Source organism: Sus scrofa, chromosome 6, assembly GCF_000003025.6.
Source record: "Sus scrofa isolate TJ Tabasco breed Duroc chromosome 6, Sscrofa11.1, whole genome shotgun sequence".
NCBI classification, from domain to species: domain Eukaryota; kingdom Metazoa; phylum Chordata; class Mammalia; order Artiodactyla; family Suidae; genus Sus; species Sus scrofa.
In genome coordinates, this window is record NC_010448.4 from 145,455,308 (window position 1) to 145,480,591 (window position 25,284).

General features: G+C 39.7%; 1 protein-coding gene across 3 annotated transcripts in view; it reads left to right on the forward strand.

Annotated features, from left to right (window-relative positions):
- The window catches only part of C6H1orf141 (chromosome 6 C1orf141 homolog), a 186,979-nt gene that overhangs the window by 135,291 nt on the left and 26,404 nt on the right, over positions 1-25,284 (forward strand). For all 3 annotated transcript variants that reach the window (XM_021096491.1, XM_021096492.1, XM_005656146.2), the window contains 3 exons: positions 926-1,083; positions 11,479-11,591; positions 21,203-21,270. In XM_021096491.1, the coding sequence (XP_020952150.1) occupies positions 926-1,083; positions 11,479-11,591; positions 21,203-21,270 (339 nt within the window). The remainder of the gene's footprint in view (positions 1-925; positions 1,084-11,478; positions 11,592-21,202; positions 21,271-25,284) is intronic.

Here is a 25,284-nt window from a genome sequence, read left to right on the forward strand (position 1 = left end):
TTTTCATATATTTTGTCTGGTTTTCTAGCTGTTTACGGCAGGAGGGCAATTCCTGTAGCGCTTAATCCCTCGCTGGCAGAAGCAGAAATTCTCTTATCCTTTGACTTCCTTTTCAAGTTTTCATCTCTTCATTCCTCAGTGCTGTGCTCTGAGAGAATTTTTTAGATTCTTTTTTTTCTAAACTGACTTTTTAGCTCTCCCCTTTTTCTTCAGTCCATTTGTGTAAATATCTGAACAAAGTTCTCTTTCCATTGCTTTCTTAACTCTATTTTTGGCTCATGCAAAGGGACAAATGGTGTGCTCCACCAGTGTGTGGCTCCAGGAAGAGGAGCAGGTTGGGAGATCTGCCTGCTGTGGTTCCAATAACTCTGTGTATCAAGATTATCTTTGCAAAATATATAGGTCATCCTTAAATTCTGAACTTTATAATTTGGAGGGAGCCTTTATGATTATCTAGAGTCCAACACTTTCATAGATAGGAAAGAGCCTCCAGTTTTCAGTCTGTGTTATTTTTCCATTTTGTCTACCATGTAAATTCTGTGTGTGTGTGTGTGTAAAGTGAGATCATCTTTGTCCTTTCCATACTAGATTTTCCTTGTATGGGAGTTCCTGTTTTGGCTCAGCAGGTTAAAAATCTGACTAGTATCCATGAGGACGTGGGTTTGATCCCTGGCCTCGCTCAGTGGGTTAAGGACCCAGCGTTGCCCTGAGCTTTAGTATAGGTCTCAGATGCAGCTCAGATTCTGCCTTGCTGTGGCTGTGGCATAAGCCAGTCACTGCAGCTTCGATTCAGCCTCTAGCCTGGGAACTTCCATGTGCCGTGGGTGTGGATCTAAAAAGACAAAATAAAAAGACAAAAAAAAAAAATTTCCCTATATGAAGTGTGCTCCTTTTTTCACTCTGTTATATTTTGACTTTCCTGCAGAAGAACTGCCTTCAGAGTCAAGTAAAGAAAAAGGTTTCAGCAATACCTCTGACATTTGATTTTCAGTGGGAATTTGAAGAGGCTGTTGCTACCTCCATATCGGAGACAGAATCAAAGATGGAAAAAGACAGAGCATGTGGCATTAAAAAAACAAAGAGGTAATCATTAGCACTACCCGAATCTTTCAGTTTGGGGTTTAAAAGCATTATTTTATATTTGTCTTAGATTACACAATCTATATTAAATGTAAGCTTTGTCAAACATAGGCATATTGTTGTCCTTTTTTTTTTTGGCCTGCACCCACACACATGGAGGTTCCCAGGCTAGGGGTCAAATCGGAACTGTAGCTACTGGCTGACACCTCAACCACAGCAACACCAGATCTGAGCAGCATCTGTGACCTACTCCACAGCTCACAGCAATACCATATTCTTACCCCATCGACCAAGGTCAGGGATTGAACTTGTGTCCTCATAGACACTAGTCAAGTTCCTTAACCGCTGAGCCACGATGAACTCCAAACACATACCATATTTATAATGGTTATGAATTACGATTTGCTAGATTAGCATTTTGTATATTCCTAGTTTATAAAATATTTATTATAATATTTCACTATTGTAGATGGTAATTGTATGCATAATTACAATTCTAAATTTTAAAAGAAAGACTACTTGAACCTTATCATATCACCCCACATTTTTTTGTTTTTCCTATCCGCCCCTTTATTTTGCTGGCTTGGTATCTGAACAAATATTTGCCTTATTTCCTCTAACCTCTTCTTCTTTTTTTTTTCCCTCTGTACAGCAAGGGGATCAAGTTATCCTTACATGTATACATTTTTTCCCCCACCCTTTGTTCTGTTGCAATATGAGTATCTAGACATAGTTCTCAATGCTACTCAGCAGGATCTCCTTGTAAATCTATTCTAAGTTGTGTCTAATAAGCCCAAGCTCCCGATCCCTCCCACTCCCTCCCCCTCCCATCAGGCAGCCACAAGTCTTTTCTCCAAGTCCATGATTTTCTTTTCTGTGGAGATGTTCATTTGTGCTGTATATTAGATTCCAGTTATAAGTGATATCATATGGTATTTGTCTTTGTCTTTCTGGCTCATTTCACTCAGTATGAGAGTCTCTAGTTCCATCCATGTTGCAGTATGTCATTCTTTTCTATGGCTGAGTAGTATTCCATTGTGTATATATATACCACATCTTCCTAATCCAATCCTCTGTTGATGGACATGTGGGTTGTTTCCATGTCCTGGCTACTGTGAATAGTCCTGCCATGAACATGCGGGTGCATGTGTCTCTTTTAAATAGAGTTTTGTCTGACTATATGCCCAAGAGTGGGATTGCAGGGTCATATGGAAGGGCTATGTATAGATTTCTAAGGTATCTCCAAACTGTTCTCCATAGTGGCTGTACCAGTTTACATTCCCACCAACAGTGCAGGAGGGTTCCCTTTTCTCCACCACCCTCCAGCACTTGTTATTTGTTCACCCCACATTTAATGTCAGGGTTTATTTCAAACTTTAACCAATATACTGCAAAAAATGATATGCCTAGAGAACTAAATAAGGCAGTTTCTTTGTGTACTTACAATGGGTAGCCTGAGTATATAATAATTGGTCTTTCACTGGCCTTGTGTACGTGTGTAAAGCCACACAATTTTCTAGGCACCAGAAATGTGGAGGAGAGCCCAGACAAAAGAAATACTAATGTCAGAGTTCCCATCATGGCGCAGTGGAAACGAATCCGACTAGGAACCATGAGGTTGTGGGTTTGATCCCTGGCCTCACTCAGTGGGTTAAGGATCTGGCATTACTGTGAGCTGTGGTGTAGGTCGCAGATACAGCTAGGATCCTGCGTTGCTGTGGCTGGAGTATAGGCCAGTAGCTGTAGCTCTGATTGGACCCCTAGCCTGGGAACCTCCAAATGCTGTGGGTGCAGCCCTAAAAAGCGAAATAAATTCATTCATTCATTCATTCATTCATTAAATATACATTTAAAAAATACTAAGGAGGGGGAGGGAGTGGGAGGGATCGGGAGCTTGGGCTTATCAGACACAACCTAGAATAGATTTACAAGGAGATCCCGCTGAATAGCATTGAGAACTATGTCTAGATACTCATGTTGCAACAGAAGAAATGGTGGGGGAAAAACTGTAATTGTAATGTATACATGTAAGGATAACCTGACCCCCTTGCTGTACAGTGGGAAAATAAAATAAAATATAAAAAAATAAAAAATAAAAAATAAAGGGGAGGAGGAAAAAAAAATACTAATGTAGAATCAATAGGACTTCACATTACCATCAATATCCAGTTGATTTGAATACTGTTCTTAGCTCATTTAGTCTGTGTAATAATTCAGTGTATTAAGTGCAGATTTACAGATGACAAATCCAAATCCTGATGAGGTTAAATGACTTGCCTACAGTCACACATCTAACAAGTGGCAGAAGCTGGATTTAAATAGCAGTCTGATTTCAGAGCCTGTGTTTTTATCACTGCCACATTCAATAGAATGATCTCCAGCCTTTAGTCTTGGTGAATAGACACATTTTGGTGTTTTACACTTGGGTAGTGATCATAGCATGAAAAGCAGAATGAGGTTGATAGGAAGATTCGAGTGAGAAATGCTGGGCTTTATTTTGGATATGTTAAGTTTTAGATGCCTGCGGGGCATCCAGGTGGTAGTGTTTGGAAGGCAATTGGTCAAATATATCTGAATCTAAAATAAAACAAGATCATTAGGACTCAAAATACACCTCACTCAGCTTTTTGTTATTTATGATTGACCAGGATGTCATAACATATTTCCATTGTGCAGCCATAGGAAAAAGGAGTTTGTTTCCAGCACATAAATATTAGTGGTTTATATAATTTAGCTTTATCACAAACTTCTTTCATTATTACTTTATTTCTATGTAGATAGAACCAAAAACATTACTTCAATATCATTTCTAGAACTATGTTAAAATAGAATATTTTAATAATACACAGAAAAAAGTTGCAAAAAATGGAAGTTGAATGTATAAAGGAAAAGATATATTTTATTATAATATAATTACAACTACATACTTTATATTAATATGCATTTGTATTTTTGAATTTATATGTGTGTGTGTGTGTTTATGTGATAGTATAATACATAGCTAATCACCCATTAGACACATTTAAGGGTAATGTGCAATATGTTTTATGGCCATATTTTCCAGGATGATACCACTGCTTCCCCTTTCCAGTCTGTAGTATGTAAGTAGTTTATAAAGGCGTCATTGATCATGTGTTTGGTGATACCATCAACAGCTGAGTAATGTTCCTTTTGAGTTAAGTCAAAGTCTGGCTGACTTGAAGTTTGAAATCAGAGTTTAAATTATAAAGACAAAGAGACATATATTTTCAGGATTCAAAGACCAATTTTGTTTTATCAGTGTCCAGAGAACCAAAACTAGCAAGAAAAGAAAGTACAGGAAAAATTTTAAGAATTTACTTAAGAATTAGGGTGTCGGAGTTCCCGTCGTGGCGCAGGGGTTAACGAATCTGATTAGGAACCATGAGGTGGAGGGTTCGATCCCTGTCCTTGCTCAGTGGGTTAAGGATCCGGTGTTGCCATGAGCTGTGGTGTAGGTTGCAGACGCGGCTCGGATCCTGCATTGCTGTGGCTGTGGTGTAGGCCGGCGGCTACAGCTCCATTTCGCCCCCTAGCCTGGGAACCTCCATGTGCTGTGAGAGCAGCCCAAGAAATAGCAAAAAGACAAAAAAAAAAAAAAAAAAAAAAAGAATTAGGGTGTAACTCAGGCCAAAAGAAATAAAATTTTTTGGTTGAAGAAATTAAGACGATCTGGTGCATGTAGTTAAGTCCAACAGGCAGAATATCTAGGCTCAGAGTTCTGCTTCTAAGACCACTCCGTCTAACATTGGCCTCTCTTCAAATAGCTTTCTTCATGTGGCACTATCGTAGGCTTTTTCAAAAGTAAACAAAGTTCTTTAGATGTTGGTGAAGTCAGTCAAAAGGTAGAGCTCCTGGTAACAGTGATAGTTTTAACACACTCTATAATTTTTCTATAAAATAGAACTATTTAAAATAGTGAAACAAATGTTAATTCCCTGCTCTGTTTAAAAGTATAACAACCCAATTAATTTATGCAGAAATTAAGAAATTAAAAAGTGTTATAAATTACTATTTAATTCTCTGAACAAATTCAGCCTAGCTATTTGTGGATACCTTATGGGTCTATTTCTGTTGTGTATTGTTTTCCTTGGTTTTAGGGGTGCATTGTTTTAGCCTCTCACATACCTGGTTATTTTTATTGAGAACTGGTGTTGCATTTGTCTTTTTTTTTTTTTTTTTTTTACCTTTTCTGGGGCCGCTTCTGTGGCATATGGAGGTTCCCAGGATAGGGATCGAATCAGAGCTGTAGCCGCCGGCCTACATCAGAGCCACAGCAACGCAGGATCCGAGTCCCATGTGCAACCTACACCACAGCTCATGGCAACACCAGATCCTTAACCCACTGAGCAAGGCCAGAGATCGAACCCTCAACCTCATGGTTCCTAGTCGGACTCGTTAATGACCGAGCCACAATGGGAACTCCTGGCCTTGCATTTGCAAAAGCATAGATATAATCTGATGCTCTAGATGTTCTCTTTCCAGACAGAATTTGTACTGGCTTTTGGTGGGGGCTGGGATAGGTACATTGGCAATGCTAGATCAGGACAGAGGTGTTAAAACTGACTTCAGAGCTTATTTAATGATGATTCAGCCTGACTTTTAGGTAATAAATCTTTGATGTTCCAACTCAAGCCTGAAGTGTATGCCAGGACCCTCCCCTCTTCATTGGGTTCTGAAATCCAGTTTTGCTCTGCAGCCCTACAAGTTTCTCAGAAGTGCCGCACGGCTTTTTTGCTTCTCAGCTGCTGATTATGGAATTTACAAAACTATAGCCCCCAAAGCCACACTTACCTCTTTGAGTTTCCTTCTTCTCCTAGCTCTTAGTTTATTACAGCTTTGGGAGCTCTCATGTGTCTTTAAACAACTGTTTTAAACATTTTGTCCAGTTTTTCTAGTTGTTTTCAGAAAAGGGGAGTAGCTGGTTCAAATTACCTAGCTTTCTACTTCCAAAAGTGGAATTTAAATTGCCATTTTAGGAGTTCCCAGTATGGCTCAACAGTAACCAATGAGACTAGTATCCATGAGGACACAGGTTCGATCCCTGGCCTCGCTCAGTGGGTTAAGGATCTGGCATTGCCATGAACTGTGGTGTAGGTTGCAGAAGTGGCTCAGATCTGGTGTGGCTGTGGCTGTGGCTGTGGCATAGCCTGTAGCTCTGATGCAACCCCTATCCTGGGAACTCCCATATGCCACAGGTAAGGCCCTAAAAAGAAAAATAAATTTTTGTCTTTCCTGTAGTCATTATGTTCTGAATAGCACAAAAAACTGAGATAATATTCTAATATTCAAAAATTATCTGACTCAGCAAAGAAGTAGCTTATGCCATTGATGAATGAGTGAAGTTCCAACGTATGTCTTTATTGTTTCATGTTCATGTTACTCCTTAATGTAAGTGAAAATATCAACCAACATTCATTTTGGAAAGCTATTAAATATTTGCCATCACCTTCCTATAACTGGGAGTAAGAAAGACGGGAGAGGGGAAGGACAACATTTCTTACTTATCTGGCTATTTGTTACCATCTTCTTTCTGTCATTTTCTGGCCAACTCTAGTCATAAAGAGCCTAGCTGGTGAAATTCAAAAGTATAAACTTCCAGTTATGGAGTTCCCGGCATGGCTCAGTGGAAACGAGTCTGACTAGCATCCGAAAGGACACAGGTTCGATCCCTGGCCTCACTCAATGGGCTAAGGATCTGTGTTGTCGTGAGCTGTGGTGTAGGTCACAGACGTGGCTTGGATCGCACATTTCTGTGGCTGTGGCATAGGCCAGCAGCTATGGGTCTGATTTGACCCTAGCCTTGAAACCTCCATATGCCATGGGTGTGGCCCTAAAGAGACAAAAACAAAAACAAACAACAACAAAAAACTTCCAGTTATAAGTCCTGGGGGTATAATGTACAGCATGGTGACTAGTTAACAATACTGCATTGCATATTTGGAAGTTGCTGCGAGTAGATCTTACAAGTTGTCATCACAATTAGAAACATTGTAATTTTGCATGATAATGGATGTTAATAAACTTACTTGTGGTCATCATTTCACAATATGTACATATATTAAATAATTGTTTTATATGTATACTAGTAATCTGTTTTATATGTCTATATGTCAATTATTTTTTAAAAAAGCTTTTTTCTACTGCTCTCTATATAGTGTGCACTGTGTTAGAAATTTGGAGGTTAATGGTGTTTGCCTGTAAGGAAGAGGAGCCTTAGAATTTCTGTGTTAGATAGAGGACCTGCCCTCCAGAAACTGTAGTCTTTACCCTTGCAAGGAGGAGATAAAAAAGGGGCTTAGCTCTTTTTTTTTTTTCCTTCCCTTTTCTAGGGCTGCTCCTGTGGCATATGGAGGTTCCCAGGCTAAGGGTCAAATTGGAGCTGTAGCCACTGGCCTACACCAGAGCCACAGCAACACCGGATCCTTAACCCACTGAGCAAGGCCAGGGATCGAACCCACAACCTCATGGTTCCTAGTCGGATTCGTTAACCACTGCGCCATGACGGGAACTCGGGGGTTTAGCTCTTGAATGGGGCATATGTGTGAGTTCCTCAGAGGGACTATTCCCCAACTGAAGAGCCTGTCTGTGAGCTACACCTCTTCAAACTCCCCCTCAACTTCTAGTCCTTAGGATATCCCACAACTTCCACTTAGAATCCCTAGCCTGGTAAGGTAACAGAAAAATGGCCCAAGCCTACTTACCACCTCCCTCACTGTCCATTTGCCCTCCCTCACAAACTCAGGCATCCTTGCCATGCCAAACATTGAGATGCAATGTGCTCTACTTTCACCCCTCACTTCATCTTTTCATAGCCTCTCTTCAGAGAGCCGAACATGGGCAGATCAGCATGGGCAGCTGAAGAATGAGATGTTAGACTCCATCTTTTGAAAGCATCAGTCTTTATGAATGATTCCTTAGGAAACCCCTCATCAGCTTTGGGCAGAAAGCATCCCTGGCCCCTGCCACACGGAGGGGAGAGAGAAAAACCATTGCAGACCTTAGGAAGTCAATGGCTTATAGTTCTGATGTTTTTCTCCTCACTTTCCCACTACAGTTTTCTGCTACTTAGGGGCACAGGGTCGTGAATAGCCTCAAATATGGGTGGAACTTTGTTGAATACAGAGTATTTTTTTGTTCCCTTTTACTCAACTGTGGAATCAAACATCAGCTGGTCACCAGTTTTAAGACAGCAGGATAAGCATCACTCAAAAACTTACTATATTAACAAAATGGAACCCAACATTTATAGTAAATAAATATTACAACTAAGTGGAGCAAATATCAGGAATGGTAAAAAGTGCCACTCATTGGCCTCTTACTATGTCCCAGACATTTTATTAAGCAATTTCTAAACTTGATCTTATGTAATTCTTATAACACCATGAGGTAAGTATTACCCTCGTTTGGCATATGAGGGACCGAGGTTCAGAGAAATTCAATATTTTGCAGAGGTTTACATAGAGTCAGATGCAAAATATGGTCTCAAAGCCCATGCTCCTTGTTTTACTATAGGAGATCCCTATCTGAACATCTCTGTATGTTCTGCAAATATATTTGAAAAAATACCTTAGTAAGATTAGGATAAAAAAATCATCTCCTTAATAGGATTATATAGCCAACACCATTAGGGTGGAATCCTTGATACATTCCAATTTGAATTAGAAACCAAAGGATACCCATTCTTACTAGCATGCCAAACCATTCTGGAAGTGCTTGCCAGCGGTTTTAAATAAAAACATAAAATACAAATTCAGAGGTTTTGAAAGGAACAGATAAATTACTTTATGAAGATTAAATGATTCTTTACTGAAGAACCCAAAGAATAAACTGAAAACTCTTTGGAAATTATAAGAAAGTTCAATCAAAATTTACCAAATAATCCATGCATTCAGCAAATTTTTTGTTTGTTTTTTTGGTCTTTTCTAGGGCTGCTTCCCACAGCAGATGGAGGTTCCCAGGCTAGGGGTCGAATCAGAGCTGTAGCCACCAGCCTATGCCAGAGCCACAGCAAAGCGGGATCTGAGCCGCGTCTGTGACCTACACCACAGCTCACGCCGGATCCTTAACCTACTGAGCAAGGCCAGGGATCGAACCCGAAACCTCATGGTTCCTAGCCGGATTCGTTAACCACTACACCACAACAGGAACTTCGCATTCAGCAAATATTTATCACACATGTATTATATGCCAGTTACTCTTATGGATACAACAGTGAACAAAACATAGACCCCACCCTGAATTTACATTCTAGGATAAGGTAAGGAGACAGATAATAAACAAATGAATATACAATATAATTCACTAGTGATAACTGCTGTGAAGAGAAATATAATAAATTAAGGGAATTAAGATTGATAGGAATTACTATTTTTGATGGGGAGGGGGCCTAAAAGAGCTTTCTGGAGAGATGGAAATTTACGTAGAGACTTAGGAAATACATCTCTTATGACTTAAGTGCGTAAGCCTTTCAGTGTAACTGGGGGAAGAATATTACAGGCAGAAAGAAGAGCAAGGGTCATGGTCTTTAAATGGGAGAAAAAGTTCTTTTCCTTAAACCAAGCAGCCAAAAAATTCACTCTGCTTCTGTGTGGAGGAGAGGAGTGAGGGGCGGGGAGCGCACAGAGAGCCTGGAAGGTCATTCAATGGAAGCTCCTCCCCTTAGAAATATGAGAAATGGGGGGAAAGTCTCTGCTTTGCAGTGAGAATTTTGAATTTTATTTCAGTCTGACCGGAAACAATTGGAGGGAAATGAAAATCACATTTATACTGTACAGGTGTCACCACGGTTGCATTGGGAGAAGATTGTTGGTGACAAGAGTGGTGACAGAGAGAGCAGACAGAAGAAGGCTAGGCATGTGCAGAGGTAGTTCAGATGCGAGATGAAGGGGTCTTGGACTAGGGTGGGAGTAATGAGGAAGTAAGTGGTTAGATTTGGAATGTATTTCAAAGAACAATCCAGTGTGATTTGCTGAGATCCTGGGAACAGGGAATGGAAGAAAGAGAAGTCAAAGATGACCACAGAGTTTTTGGCCTAAGCCTCTGGTTGAATGGAGATGGGAAAGCCTGGCTAAGGAACAGACTGGGAGAAGGAAGTGGAAGCACATATTTGGTTTTGAATATAAATTTGAAGTTCCCATAATACATCTAACTGCGGAAGTCATGTAGCAGTTGGGTACATAGATCTGGAGCTCGGGGATGAGTTTGGGGTCTGTATTGTAGATCAGCCTACAGATAATGTTTCAAGGTGGGGGACAGGATGGTACAATTAAGGAGGAGTATCTGAGGTCTGAGGACGGAGTCAGAGCATTTGGAGATCAGGAATATCATGAATGGTATAGTACCATTAGCTTTCTTACATACCATCAATAGTCAAAGAATCTAGTGGAGCGATTTTTCCATTTACAATAAATAAATGCTGTGATTCTATCTGGATCTGATGCTAGAATCTGAACTGACCGTAACTCCATGTTCCACTCCTTAGAGTAGGGGTGGCAGTGTTCCCAATATCTCATTAAACAAATGTCCAGTGTATTTTTCTAAAAGGGTTAATCAGCTTATGCAAGGTAGTTTCCTGAAGGCTCTCAGTCCTATGGCAAGAGCAGTTTCTTTTCTCTCTCCCTCTATTGCCAGTGAGTACCACTAATATTTTATGTATTTATTTTTTGGCTGTGCCTGCAGCATGTGGAAGTTCCCAGGCTAGGGCCTGAACCCTCACCACGGTAGTAACCCAGGTAGCTGCAGTGACAATGCCAAATTCTCAGCCCACTGAGCCCCAAGGGAAATTTACCACTATTATTTTAATCAGGACCAATATTTTACACTTTGTACTGTAAGATATATATGTGTGTGTGTGTGTGTGTGTGTGTGTATGTATATATATATATATATATATATATTTTTTTTTTTTTTTTCCTTTTCTAGGGCTGTTTCCGCAGCATATGGAGGTTCCCAGGCTAGGGGTCTAATCGGAGCTGTAGCCAGTACTCCTGTACTGTAAGATATTAAAACAGCAGCATTCAGGAAGTTCCCGTCATGGCTCAGTGGTTAACGAATCTGACTAGGAACCACGAAGTTGCAGGTTTGATCCCTGGCCTTGCTCAGTGGGTTAAGCATCTGGCGTTGCCATGATGTGGTGTAGGTCGCAGACATGGCTCGGATCCCCCATTGCTGTAGCTCTAGTGTAGGCTGGTGGCTACAGCTCTGATTAGACCCCTAGCCTGGGAACTTCCATATGCAGTGGAAGTGGCCCTAGTAAAGACAAAAAAAAATAAAACAACAACATTCAAAACCATACAACTTCACCATGTCTCCACATTTATTTTTCAGTTTTCTAAATTTTCTGATTATTTTAATTTAGATGAATTTTATTTCTTTCAGATATGTCTCCTTCAAAAATAATCCTGAACCTAAAAAGAGTGATTTTGAAAAGTCAAATTTAAAACTACACTCTGTACCAACAAATATAAAAATTCAAGAAATCAAGTCAATAGGTAATGCTTTGTGTAACATATTTACCTCTCCTTTGATGTATTAATGAGTTATTATGTATTTTATTATTTATTAATGTGTCGTAAAAGTTCTTATAATCTGATGTTTCTGTTGAAAGCATTTGCTTGAAATCACATGGGCGATAACTGCAGAGTAACAGATGTCAGTGAGGTATAAGGAGGAATTTCCTAAGAGATAATAAGTATCAGGATGGAAAATTTGTATAATTCACAAATTAAAAATGTATTTTATATTTATTTTTCTAGAAAGAAAATCCCCGGATTTCCTTTCAGCTCAATCCTGAGTGTCCTTGTTATTGTTTAAAAAATATATCACTCAGTGGTGGACATATTACATAATAGAAACTTACTCTACAGAGACTCTAAAGGAACTCACTTTCCTAGAAACTTAAGGAATTTGTGAGCTGGGACGCAGCAGTATAGATCTTCAGGGAATTTGAGTGTTTTGCATCCTCTTTGTTTTTCTTTCTGTGGCATTATCCAAAAAACACCCGATTGCCTGATTGCCTCCTTCTCATCACGAATCTTGAATGAGGGTCCTTGAATCCACATTGCCCCGTATTCCCTCATTTCTCTGTTGCTCTTCATAATCTCATTCTTCAACAGATTTATTTATACACACTTTCTCTAATCCCTCAACACATGCTGTCTCTACTCCCTCAACAGATTCATGCTTAAATCCACTTCAAATAGGTTTTTGCCTTCACCACTCTACTGATTAAGAGTACCAGTGATCTCCATGTTGCTAAATCAAAGGGTATATTTCTGTTTTCATTTTCTTCCACCTCTCAGTACTAGTAGAATAAGTTGATCACTCCCTCCTTCTTAAAACTTTTGTTTTTTTGCTATCTCACCCCTTCTCAGGTTTTCTTCTTGAGATTTCTCTTCTCCATCCTTAAAATACTGTATTTGCTCAAAGCTCAATCCTGAGCCTGCCTGTTTCTACATTCTCTTCTTGGGTGATCTAATTCAGTCTTACGGTTTAGAATAGCATAGAGATGCCGTTCGTTTGAAAGCTTTCATTTGTATCTCAATCCAGGCTATCCTCTGAATGGCAGCTGCCTATCCTGAACTACCTATGTGATATCTCCACTTAAACTTCTCACTACGTCTTAAACCTAAGATTCAGAACTGAACTCAGGATTCCCTACACACATCCATCCTCTCAGACTTCCCCCCAAACCCCACCCTCCTATTTCATTCTCAGTAATTGGACCAATTTGCACCAAGTGCATCAAGTGGGAAACCTAGAAGCCATTCTTTTTTTTTTCTTCTCTTTTTGCCATTTCTTGGGCCGCTCCCGAGGCACATGGAGGTTCCCAGGCCAGGGGTCGAATCTGAGCTGTGGCCACCGGCTTATGCCAGAGCCACAGCAAAGGGATCCGAGCCGCATCTGTGACCTACAACACAGCAACGCTGGATCCTTAACCCACTGAGCAAGACCAGGGATCGAACCTGCAACCTCATGGTTCCTAGTCGGATTCGTTAACTACTGAGCCACGACGGGAACTCCCTAGAAGCCATTCTTTTTTTTTTTTTTTTTTTTGTCTTTTTGTCATTTCTTGGGCTGCTCCCGAGGCATATGGAGGTTCCCAGGCTAGGGGTCGAATCGCAGCTATAGCTGCTGGCCTACACCAGAACCACAGCAGCTCGGGATCCGAGCCGCATCTGCGACCTACACCACAGCTCACGGCAACGCCGGATCCTTAACCCACTGAGCAAGGGCAGGGATCGAACCCACAAACTTATGGTTCCTAGTCAGATTCGTTAACCACTGCGCTACCACAGGAACTCCCCTAGAAGCCATTCTTGATCCCATTTCCCTCCTCCCCGAAGTCCAGTCCATCAACAAGTTCTTTCCATTCTAACTCTTCTTGAATTAATCTTCTTTCACCATTTCTGCTGTCACCATCCTATCCAAATCATCATCATCTTTTGAGTATCAACTATAGAAGCTTGCCCACAGGTATTTCTTCTTTGATTCTTGTCTTCTTTCTAATCAACTCTCTCTCTCTTTTTTTACTTTTTTGTGCTACAACTGCAGTATATAGAAGCTCCGATGGTAGACAGGGGTCAAATTGGAGCTGCAGCTGCTGGCCTACACCACAGCCTTAGCAACATGGGATCCAAGCCGCAACTGTGACCTACACCATAGCTTATGGCAACGCCAGGTCCTTAACCCACTGATCAAACTTGCATCCTCATGGATACTAGTTGGGCTCCTTACCACTGAGCCATGATAGGAACTCCTCAATTTCCTTCTTTTTAAAAACTATTTTAAATTGCGAAATAACATACCATTACAAAATGAATATAGCGCAAAATGCAGAGTATAATAACCAATTATTAAAAATAAACACCTTAAAAAAAAATAAAAAAATAAACACCTGTATAACGATACTGCAGATTAAGAAAAAGAACATTGCAACACCCCGCAAAGCCGCTACTTGACCTTCCTCAAACCACTTTTCCCTTCCTTGTCCCTGGGGGTTCCTACTGCCCTGATTTCTCAGGTAATCACTTCCTTACTTTTCTCTAAATGTTTATCATCTGTTGTTTGCATCTCTAAAGAATATCGTTTGGTTTGCTTGGTTTTTTTACTGTATATGAATGTAATCATGCTGTATTTTGCTTTTTTTTTCCCTTTAGCACTGTAAGTTTCGCTCATATTGCTGCGTGGAGGTTCTTTCATTTTCATTGCTGTTAAGCATTCCATTGCATGAATGTATCACAGTTTATCCAAACTACTTCTGAAATTTGGGGGTTTTAGCTTGGCAGTCACTGGAATGCTGAAATGAATGTTCTTGTTTGTGCATCCTGCTGCATCTGTATAAACATTTCTTAAAAGTGTATATTCAGGATTTACATTGCTAGGAATGCTTATCTTCAATTATAATAGATAATGGCAAACTTTTCAAAGTGTTTTTACCAATTTATGCTACCATCAGATTTGTGAATGTTCTTTTTGTTCTACTTTCTTTCTAGCACTTGGAATTGCTATTTTTTTTTTCATTTTAGCAATCTATTGGGTATATAATGGTATATCATAATGGTTTACTAGTAATTCCATGAGTACTAGGAGGTTTGAAAATTTTTTCATAGAATATCGAAACATTGAATTTATACTTTTGGAAATCATCCAACCTTTACCTTATTTTAAAGTTAGCTTTTTGAGGAGTTCCTGTAGTGACGGAGTGGAAATGAATCTGACTAGTAACCATGAGGTTGCAGGTTCAGCCCTGGCTTTGCTCAGTGGGTTAAGGATCTGGCATTGCCATGAACTGTGGTATAGGTTGAAGACAAGGCTGGGATCTGATATTGCTGAGACTGTGGAAAAGGCTGGCAGCTGTGGCTCCAGTTAGACTCCTAGCCTGGGAACCTCCATATGCTGTGGGTGCAACCCTAAAAAGACAAAAATAAAATAAAATAAAATTAGCTTTTTGTCCTTTTCTCATTGATTCTTAAATATATTCTTTTTACTAGTTCTTGGTTGGTTTTGCGTATTGTAAATACTTCCCTTTTTCTCTGTGGTTTTTGTTTTGTTTTGTTTTTTGTCTTAACCCACTGAATGAGGCCAGGAATCGAACCTGCATCCTCTTGGATACTAGTCAGATTCGTTTCCGATGAGCCACGACAGGAACTCCTCTGGGTTTGTGTGTGTGTGTGTGTGTGTGTGTGTGTTTTCCCCACTCTCTTTGTGGTATCTTTCGATGAACTGAAATCCTTCTACTTTAATAAAGTCAAATATACCAAATCTTTCCCCATTTGATAAATACTAACTTTGATAAAATATTAAAGAAATCTTTTTCTACTCTTTGGTCATAAAGATCATTTTCTATTTATCTTGCAAAAGATTTTCATTCTTCTTTTTATCTTTTGGTCTAAAGTGTACCCGGAATTACATTTTGAGTGAGGTAAGGGTCCAATTTAGTTTTTGCTCATGTAGATACCCCTTTTCCTAGCATATCAAAAGCTATTCTTGGAGTTCCTGTCGTGGCGCAGTGGTTAACGAATCCGACTAGGAACCATGAGGTTGTGGGTTCGATCCCTGCCCTTGCTCAGTGGGTTAACGATCTGGCGTTGCTGTTAGCTGTGGTGTAGGTCGCAGACGCGGCTCGGATCCCGAGTTGCTGTGGCTCTGGCATAGGCCTGTGACTACAGCTCCGATTCAACCCCTAGCCTGGGAACCTCCACATGTCACAGGAGCGGCCCAAGAAATGGCAGAAAGACAAAAAAAAAAAACAAAAAACAAAAAACAAAGCTATTCTTTCTCTAATGTTCTGGGTCTTTATTCCAGAGTTCTTATTCTGTTTCATTATATTGTTTATCAATTTCAGTATCAATGCCATGCAAGATTAGTTTCTGTAGCTTAAAATAACCCTTGATATCTGGTAGAGCAAGTCTTTCCACCTGGTTCTTTGAGAGTATCATGGTTATTTTCTGTTTTCCATTGGTTTTTTAGAAGCCTATATTGTAATTCAAAATATATGAGACTTTTCTCATTATCTTTTGGTTATGAATTTTTAGCACAATCACACTGTAGTTTGAAGAGATACTCTATGGGATTTCAGTCCTGTGTAATTAGTTAAAGTTTGCGTTATCACCTAGTATGTGGTCAGCTGTTGTAAATGTTACATATGTGCTTGAAAATAGTGTATATTCTGCAGCTGTTAGGTTCAGTGTTCTACATATATATACATATATAATTTTTTTCAGGGCCACACCCACGGCATATGGAAGTCTCCAGATTAGAGGCTGAATTGGAGCTGTAGTGACAGGCCTATGCCACAGCCACAGCAACATGGGATCTGAGCCATGTCTGTGATCTGCCCCACAGCTCATGGTAATGCTGGATCCTTTAACCCACTGAGCAAGGCTGGGGATCAAACCCATGTTCTCATGGATACTAGTTGGGTTCATTATTGATGAGCCACAACTGGAGCTCATATATATATATATATATATATATTTTGGTCTTTTTGTCTTTTTTAGGGCTGCACCTATGGCATATAGAGGTTCCCAGGCTAGGGGTCGAATCGGAGCTGTAGCCACTGGCCTACACCAGAGCCACAGCAACGCAGGATCCGAGCCACGTCTGCAACCTACACCACAGCCCACGGCAACGCCGGATCCTTAACCCACTGAGGAAGGCCAGGGATTGAACCCGCAACCTCATGGTTGCTAGTCGGGTTCGTTAACCACTGAGCCAGTACCTACATATGTTTTTTAGGTCAAATTTCTTTATTGTGTTTCTCAGCTCTTCTATATCCTTACTAATTTTTATGCTTGCTTGTTCTGTTAATTGCTGAGGAGTTTCAGACTTATTTATTTTTCCTTGTAGTATTGTTAAATTTTGCTTTACAGATTTTTTTCCCCCATAACTAACTCTTTTATTTTATTTTATTTTATTGTTATTTTTTTGTCTTTTTGCTATTTCTTGGGCCGCTCCCGCGGCATATGGAGGTTCCCAGGCTAGGGGTCGAATTGGAGCTGTAGCCACCGGCCTATGTCAGAGCCACAGCAACTCGGGATCCGAGCCGCGTCTGCAGCCTACACCACAGCTCACGGCAATGCCGGATCGTTAACCCACTGAGCAAGGGCAGGAACCGAACCCGCAACCTCATGGTTCCTAGTCGGATTCGTTAACCACTGCGCCACGACGGGAACTCCCTGCTTTACAGATTTTCAAAGGCTGTGTTACTAATCGCATAAAATTTTAGAATTATTGTGTTCTGTTATTTCTAAAATTTTATGCGATTAGTAACTAAAATGAAAAAAATAAAAATCATTTAAAATAATAAAACAGAAAAATAATTAAAATTTAAAAGTTAGAATTATTCTATATTCCTAGTGAATTGAACTTTTTTCATTATGAAGTGATCGTCTTATTATCTGATATTACTGTAGTTACCCCAGCTTTCTTTTGGCTCTCATTTATGTGGTATATCTTTTTCCATAATCTTATTATCACATTTCTATAACATAATCTATCTCTTACATAAAAAGACATATCTCTTATAAATACATTGTTAGATTTTAAAATCTACTCGGATAATCTTTGTTTTTGAAATGGAGCATTTAATCCATTTACACTTTTTTTTTTGTCTTTTTTAGGGCTGCACCATTGGTATATGGAAGTTCCTAGGCTAGGGGTTGAATCAGAGCTGTAGCCACTGGCCTACACCACAGCCACAGCAACGCCAGATCTGAGCCATGTCTGTGACCTACACCACAGCTCAGGGCAATGCCAGATCCTTAACCCACTCAGCAAGGCCAGGGATGGAACCTGTATCCTCATGGATGCTAGTCAGATTCATTTCTGCTGAGCCATGATGGGAACTCCTAGTCCATTTACACATAAGGTACCTATTGATATCTTTGGATTTAAATCTGTCATCTTATTTTGTTCTTTCTATCTCTCCTATTGATTCTATGTTTCTTCTCTGTCCCCTTGCATCATACTGAGGGTTGAGTTTTTAAAATTTAAATGTTTCCCCTTTACTATTTTGGAATTTATATGCTCTGTTTCTATTGTTTAAATTATTACCCTAGAAATTATGATATTCAGCCTTTCAAAATCTGGTGTTACTCTCCTTATGGACACTAAAAGAATCTTAGAACATGTTAATTCTTTTACTGCCATACTGAGTAAGTCTTATGCTATTATTCAAGTCCAAAGTCTCACCCAAATATTGTCTAAATCAGCTATGGGTAAGACTCAAGGTATGATTGATCTTGAGGCAAAGTTCCTCTCCAGCTTGAACCTGTGGAATCAAACAAATTATGTGCTTACAAAATATAAATACGGGACAGGAATAGGATAGATGTTCTCATTCCAAAAAGGAGAAATAGGAAAGAAGAAAGGAATGATGGGTCCCAAACAAGTCTAAAACCTAGTAAGGCAAACTTCATGAGATCTTAAGACTCAGGAATAATCTTCTTTGGGAGTTCCCATCATGGCTCAATGGTTAACAAACCTGACTAGTATCCATGAGGACGTGAGTTCAATCCCTGGCCTTGCTCAGTGGGTTAAGGATCTGGCATTGCTATGAGCTGTGGTGTAGGTCTCAGACACAGCTCAGATCCTGTGTTGCTGTTGCTGTGGTGTAGGCTGGCGACTACAGCTCTGATTGGACCCCTAGCCTGGGAACATCCATATGCTGTGGGTGCGGCCCTAAAAAGACAAAAAGACAAAAAAAAAAAAAAAAAAAAAAAAGGAAAAGAAAAACCCACCACCAGGACTCTGCTAGGCCAGGATTCCATCCCAGGACTTTATCTGGTTAGAGTCTTGTCCCACCCCCTCAAGGGCTCCAGGTTGCCCCGTCCCAGGACCTTATCCAGAAATTGAGGCAGTGGCCTCTGATTTTGAAATTGAGGCAGCCCTGATGGTCTCTGAGTCACCTTCATTGTCGTTCCTCCCTTATCTTGAAGAATAGCAAATATTTGCCAGAAGAGCCCTGTGGTTCTATCCATAAAACCCAAGAATGAAGAATACTTCCTTCATTGGGTCCTGTCTCTATTCCCTTCCATTCAAACTGGCAGTGTCTCTGCTGGAATGGCTGAGTTAAGTCCTTATCGTATATATGGTCAATCCATCACACCCTTAGTGTTCTCTTTGGAATATGCTTTCTCATTTTTTGTAATAGGAACAGGCTGAAAATTTTCCAAATTTTTAAGTTCTGGTTTCTTTTTGCTTCACAATTTTGTCTTTAATTCCTTTCTCTCTTCTTGCATTTGACTACAAGCAGTCAGGAGAAACCAAGCCTCTTCTTTAAGATTTGCTTAGAAATCTCAGCTAACTATCCAATTTCATCACTCTGCCTCCCACAAAAAACACAGTTCGGCCAAGTTCTTTGCCCCTTTATAGTAAGGACAGCTCTTTCTCCATTGCCCAATAGCATGTTCCTTATTTCTGCCTGAAACTTCATCAGAACTGCCTTTACCTTCCCTATTTCTACCAACATTTCTGAATGTGATTATCCATGTACTTTCCATGAAAAATGGAACCTTTCTCTACATTTCTCCTCTTTCTGTTTGGATTCTCACTAAAATTGCCTTTAAAATCTCTTCGTGGCCATGCTGGCTTTTTATGCTGTGTCCCTCAAAACTCTTTTGGCCTCTACTCCCTACCCAGTTCCAAAGGTGCTTTTATATTTTTAGGTATTTATTACAGCAGCGCCCCACCTCTCAGGACAGTTTCTCTTTTAGTTCAGGCTGCTGTCGGAAACTACTATAAACGGAGTGGCTTAAATCAACATTTGCTTCTCACAGTTCTGGAGGCTGGAGGTCTGTGATCAGAGTGCCAGAAGGGTCAGGTTCTGGTAAGAGCCTCCTCCCTCGTTTGCAAATAGCCACCTTCTTGATGTATTCTCACGTGGCACAGAGAGAGAGCATTCATCTCATCATGGGCATCCCACCCTCATCACCTCATATAAACTTCATTATCTCCCAGCGGCCCACCTCCGAATAGCACCGCATCGAGAATTAGAGCTTCAACGTGTGACTTTCAGGAGGGGAAACAAACATTCAGTCCTATGCAACCACCCTATCTAAATGATACCTTCCTCTATTGCTCTTCTTCACCAAAATCTGTTTATCTCTGTCCAAGCATGCATCTCCATTTATAACTGTTCGCTCTGGAGTTACGGTTGTGGCTCAGTGATAACGAACTGACCAGTATTCAAGAGGATGTGGGTTCAATCCCTGGCCCTGCTCAGTGGGTTAAGGATCTGGTGTTTACTGTGAGCTGTGGTGTAGGTCACAGACACAGCTAGATCCCACGTTGCTGTGGAGTAGGCTGGCAGCTGCAGCTCTGATTTGACCCTAGCATGGGAACCTCCATATGCTGCGGGTGCAGCCCAAAAAAGACCAAAGAAAAAGAAATTGTTTGCTGTGGGTTTTTTTACTTGATTATTTTTTATTGTGAGTGATTGAGGAGAAAGCATAATTCCAGACTCCAACACCAGTGCCTGGCACATTGCAGGTGATCAACAAGTAACTGTTGATTGAAGGAACACCAGATGTAAGTTTGTTACATCTATTATCTCATTTAATCCTCACAGCAATCTTGTTACATCGGTACTATTATTTCTCCTTAACAGATGAGGAAACTAAAGCTCAGAGAGGTTAAATAGTTTTCCTAAGGCTATATAACTCACAAACAGGAAAGTAGGTTTTGGTTCCAGGCTATCTAAATCTAAAGTCTGTATACCTGACCCTACATTATACTTACTTTAAGGAAATCCATTAAACGATAATCCAAATTAATTGGAGATGGGGGATTCAGGTTGAGGGGAATATTTCTCTTTTCAAAGGAGCTAATGAAAAGTTTTATTGGAATATCAAGTAATATTTTATTTAGAAATCATTTTTTTCTAAGAAAATACAGCTTTACATATTATAGTAAATAATCAAAAGTTATAATCTATAAATAAAAATTCACATTAAAAGCAAATTATTCTAGGATATGTTTAGCTCTAACAAACTACATTTCTAAAAAGTTTACTGCAAGTAGAGAAAATGGTTAATTGAGTTAACTTAGAAGTAGTCTAATAGTACAGAAATATCATTTATGTTTGTATTTGTTTCTTTAGAGCCAGCAGAAGAATATCTAAAATCAAGATCTACTAGACCTTTTTGTTATCTTAAGGATACAACTGAAGTAAGTTTAATTTGTATGCTTACTATTTAGTAGATATTCAGATTAGCCCTAATAGTTTTGTACATGCTTCTACAAATGCCAAATTCAAATGGATCTTAGGATTCAGAAGTGTAAAAATTTTTTCGCCTTAGCAAGGATTTTATTTTATTTTTTTATATAATGATTTTTAATTTCCGTTATAGCTGGTTTACAGTGGTCTGTCGATTTTCTGCTGTACAGCATGGTGACCCAGTTACATATACATGGGTACATTCTTTTTTCTCACATTGTCATGCTCCATCATAAGTGACTGACATAGTTGCCAGTGCTACACAGCAGGGTCTCATTGCTAATCCATTCCAAAGGCAATAGTCCGCATCTGTTAACTCCAAGCTCCCAATCCATCCCACTCCCTCCCCCTCCCCTGGCAACCAAAAGTCTATTCTCCAAGTCCATGATTTTCTTTTCTGTGGAAAGGTTCATTTGTGCCATATATCAGATTCCAGATATAAGTGATATCATAGGGTATTTGCTTTTCTCTTTCTGACTTACTTCATTCAGTATGAGAATCTCTAGTTCCACCCATGTTGCTGCACATGGCATTATTTTATTCTTTTTTATGGCTGAGTAGTATTCCATTGTGTATATATACCACATCTTCCTAATCCAATCATCTGTGATGGACATTTGGGTTGTTTTCATGTCTTGGCTCTTGTGAATAGTGCTGCAATAAACATGCAGGTGCATGTGTCTTTTTCAAGGAAAGTTTTGTCTGGATATATGCCCAAGAGTGGGATTGCTAGGTCATATGGTAGTTCTATGTATATTTTTCTTTTCTTTTCTTTTCTTTTTTTTTTTTTTTTTGTCTTTTTGCTATTTCTTTGGGCCACTCCCATGGCATATGGAGGTTCCCAGGCTAGGGGTTGAATCGGAGCTGTAGCCACTGGCCTACACCAGAGCCACAGCAACTTGGGATCTGAGCCACATCTGCAACCTACACCACAGCTCCCGGCAACACCGGGTCCTTAACCCACTGAGCAAGGGCAAGGACCGAACCCGCAACCTCATGGTTCCTAGTCGGATTCGTTAGCCACTGTGCCACGACAGGAACTCCTATGTATATTTTTCTAAGGTACCTCCATACTGTTCTCTATAGGGGCTGCACCAGCTTACATTCCCACCAACAGGGCAGGAGAGTTCCCTTTTCTCCACAACCCCTCCAGCATTTGTTATTTGTGGACTTCTTAATGATGGCCATTCTGACTGGTATGAGGTGGTATCTCATGGTAGTTTTGATTTGCATTTCTCTAATAATCAGGGACGTTGAGCATTTTTTCATGTGCTTGTTGGCCATCTGTAGGGGTGAAATTTTAAAAGGTATTGTATTTTTGTATTCCTTTTCTAATATTTCATTGTTAGTATATACAAATGCGACTGATTTCTGAATGTGAATCTTATATCCTGCTACTTTGCTGAGTTCGTTGATCAGTTCAAGTAGTTTTGGGGTTGAGTCCTTAGGGTTTTCTATATATAGTATCATGTCATCTGCATACAGTGACAGTTTTATCTCTTCCTGCTTGGATGCCTTTTATTTCTTTTCTTTGTCTGATTGGTGGCTGGGACTTCCAACACTATGTTGAATAACAGTGGTGAAAGTGGACGTCCTTGTCTTGTTCCAGAGTTTAGTGGGAAGGCTTTCAGCTTTCCTCCATTGAGTATTATATTTGCTGTGGGTTTGTCATAAATGGCTTTTATTATGTTAAGGTATGTTCCCTCTATACTCACTTTGGTAAGAGTTTTGACCCTGAATGGATGTTGGACTTTGTCAGATGCTTTTTCTGCATCTGTTGAGATGATCATGTGGTTTTTGACTTTTCTCTTTTTAATGTGGTGTATGATGTTGATTGATTTGCATATGTTGAACCATTCTTGTGAATGTGGGATGAATCCCACCCGGTCGTGGTGTATGATCTTTTTGATATGTTGTTGGATTCAGAAGTGTAAAATTTTAAAGTGGTTTCATCTCTGATATTATGCAAAACGATGTATGGAAATAATAGAGAAAACAATATTTTTGGGGCAGTCAATATGGTAGAAGTTTTTATTGAATGTGACAAGGTCTAGCAGTTATCATAAAGTCAATTAAGAAAGGTCCTCATAGAAAACTATACCTGAGTAATGTAAATATTTAATCCATTTGTTTATCTTTTGATGTGTAGTCAAGACCATTTTTGTCGTAGTTACTTACATAATTATGATAATAATGGTTATAACAGGTTTAGCACAAACATTTGCGAAATTTTAAAAAATTTATTTATTTTATTGGAGCTCCCACAGTGGTGCAGAGGGATCGGCGGCATCTTGGGAGCTGTGGGACACATGTTCAATACCCAGACTGGCACGTGGGTTAAGGATCCAGTTGGTTGCAACTGCAGCTCAAATCTGATCCCTGGCCTGGGAGCTCCATATGCTACAGGACAGCCAAAAAAAGAAAATGTATTTTATTGAAGAAACATAATTGATTTACAATGCTGTGTTACTTTCTGCTGTATAGCAAAGTAATACACACACACACAACACACACACATATATATATGCTTTTTCATGTTTTTTTCCATTATGGTTTATTATAGGATGTTGATTTTATTTTTATTTTTTTATTTTTTTGTCTTTTTGCCTTTTCTAGGGCCGCTCCAGCGGCATATGGGGGTTCCCAGGCTAGGGGTCTAATCGGAGCTGTAGCCACCGGCCAGAGCCAGAGCCACAGCAACGCAGGATCTGAGCCTCGTCTGCAACCTACACTACAGCTCACGGCAATGCCGGATCCTTAACCCACTGAACAAGGCCAAGGATCAAACCTGAAACCTCATGGTTCCTAGTTGGATTCGTTAACCACTGAGCCACAATGGGAACTCCCTGAATTTAGTTCCCTGTGCTATACAGTAGGACCTTGTTGTTTATTCTTGCTATATCCCAAACTCCTGATCCATCCCTTTCCCACCCCTCTCCTCCCCTCCCCCTGATAACCACAAGTCTGCCTCTATGTCAGTAGCACTAACACTGTTGACTCTTGCTAACCACTTGAGCAAAGGTTCATGAACATCCTCAAAAGTGGCCAACCAGCCTTGACCATTAAGCATGCCTTGGATATCATTCAGTAGGTTTAATCTAGGAGACTAGAGAGTGAAAATAATACAGAAAATCAGCAAGGGAAAGTCATTTAAGAGAGTCTCTTAGGTGTTAATTCACTTAATATTAACTTTGTTTATTGCTAATATGGAGAATGAAACATTAAAGAAATGTATTCTTGGAGTTCCTGTTGTGGCGCCGCAGAAACAAATCTGACTAGGAACCATGAGGTTGCGGGTTCGATCCCTGGCCTTGCTCAGTGGGTTAAGGATCCGGGGTTGCCAGGAGCTGTGGCGTAGGTCCTAGATGCGGCTTGGATCTGGTGTTGCTGTGGCTGTGGCCTAGGCCGGCAGCTATAGCTCCGATTAGACCCTTAGCCTGGGAACCTCCATATGCTGCAAGTGAGGCCCTAAAAAAGCAAAAAAGAAAAAGAAAAAAAAGTGTATTCTTTGCACCATAATTAGTAACATGTTATCTTGTTTCATATTTATACCTTACGTAATTTTTTAAAATATTGACAAAACACATTTTCCAGATTATTAGTTTTATCCTCATCTACATATTTTATTTAGGTTCATGTTTAATGAAAATCTCCCAAGGAATATTTATTGTAAGATCATAGCAAGTTTACTCATCATAATAAATTTACTCGCATCTTATATAAAACATTTTAATTTTCTAAAAAACAAGTTAAAACATACATACCACTTTTTAAATTGAAAATACAGAAAGGCTAATAACACAAAACCCTTCCACCCATACTTCCTGTTCTAATTTCCTCTTTTCAGAGGCAAACCATGTTTAACCTTTTGGGGTTTCAGTTCCTCTTATGATTAACTATAATCCTAAAAAATGAGCTTCTGTTCTGTTTTTTAATTTATCAGCTTTCAACATTACCTACTGTAT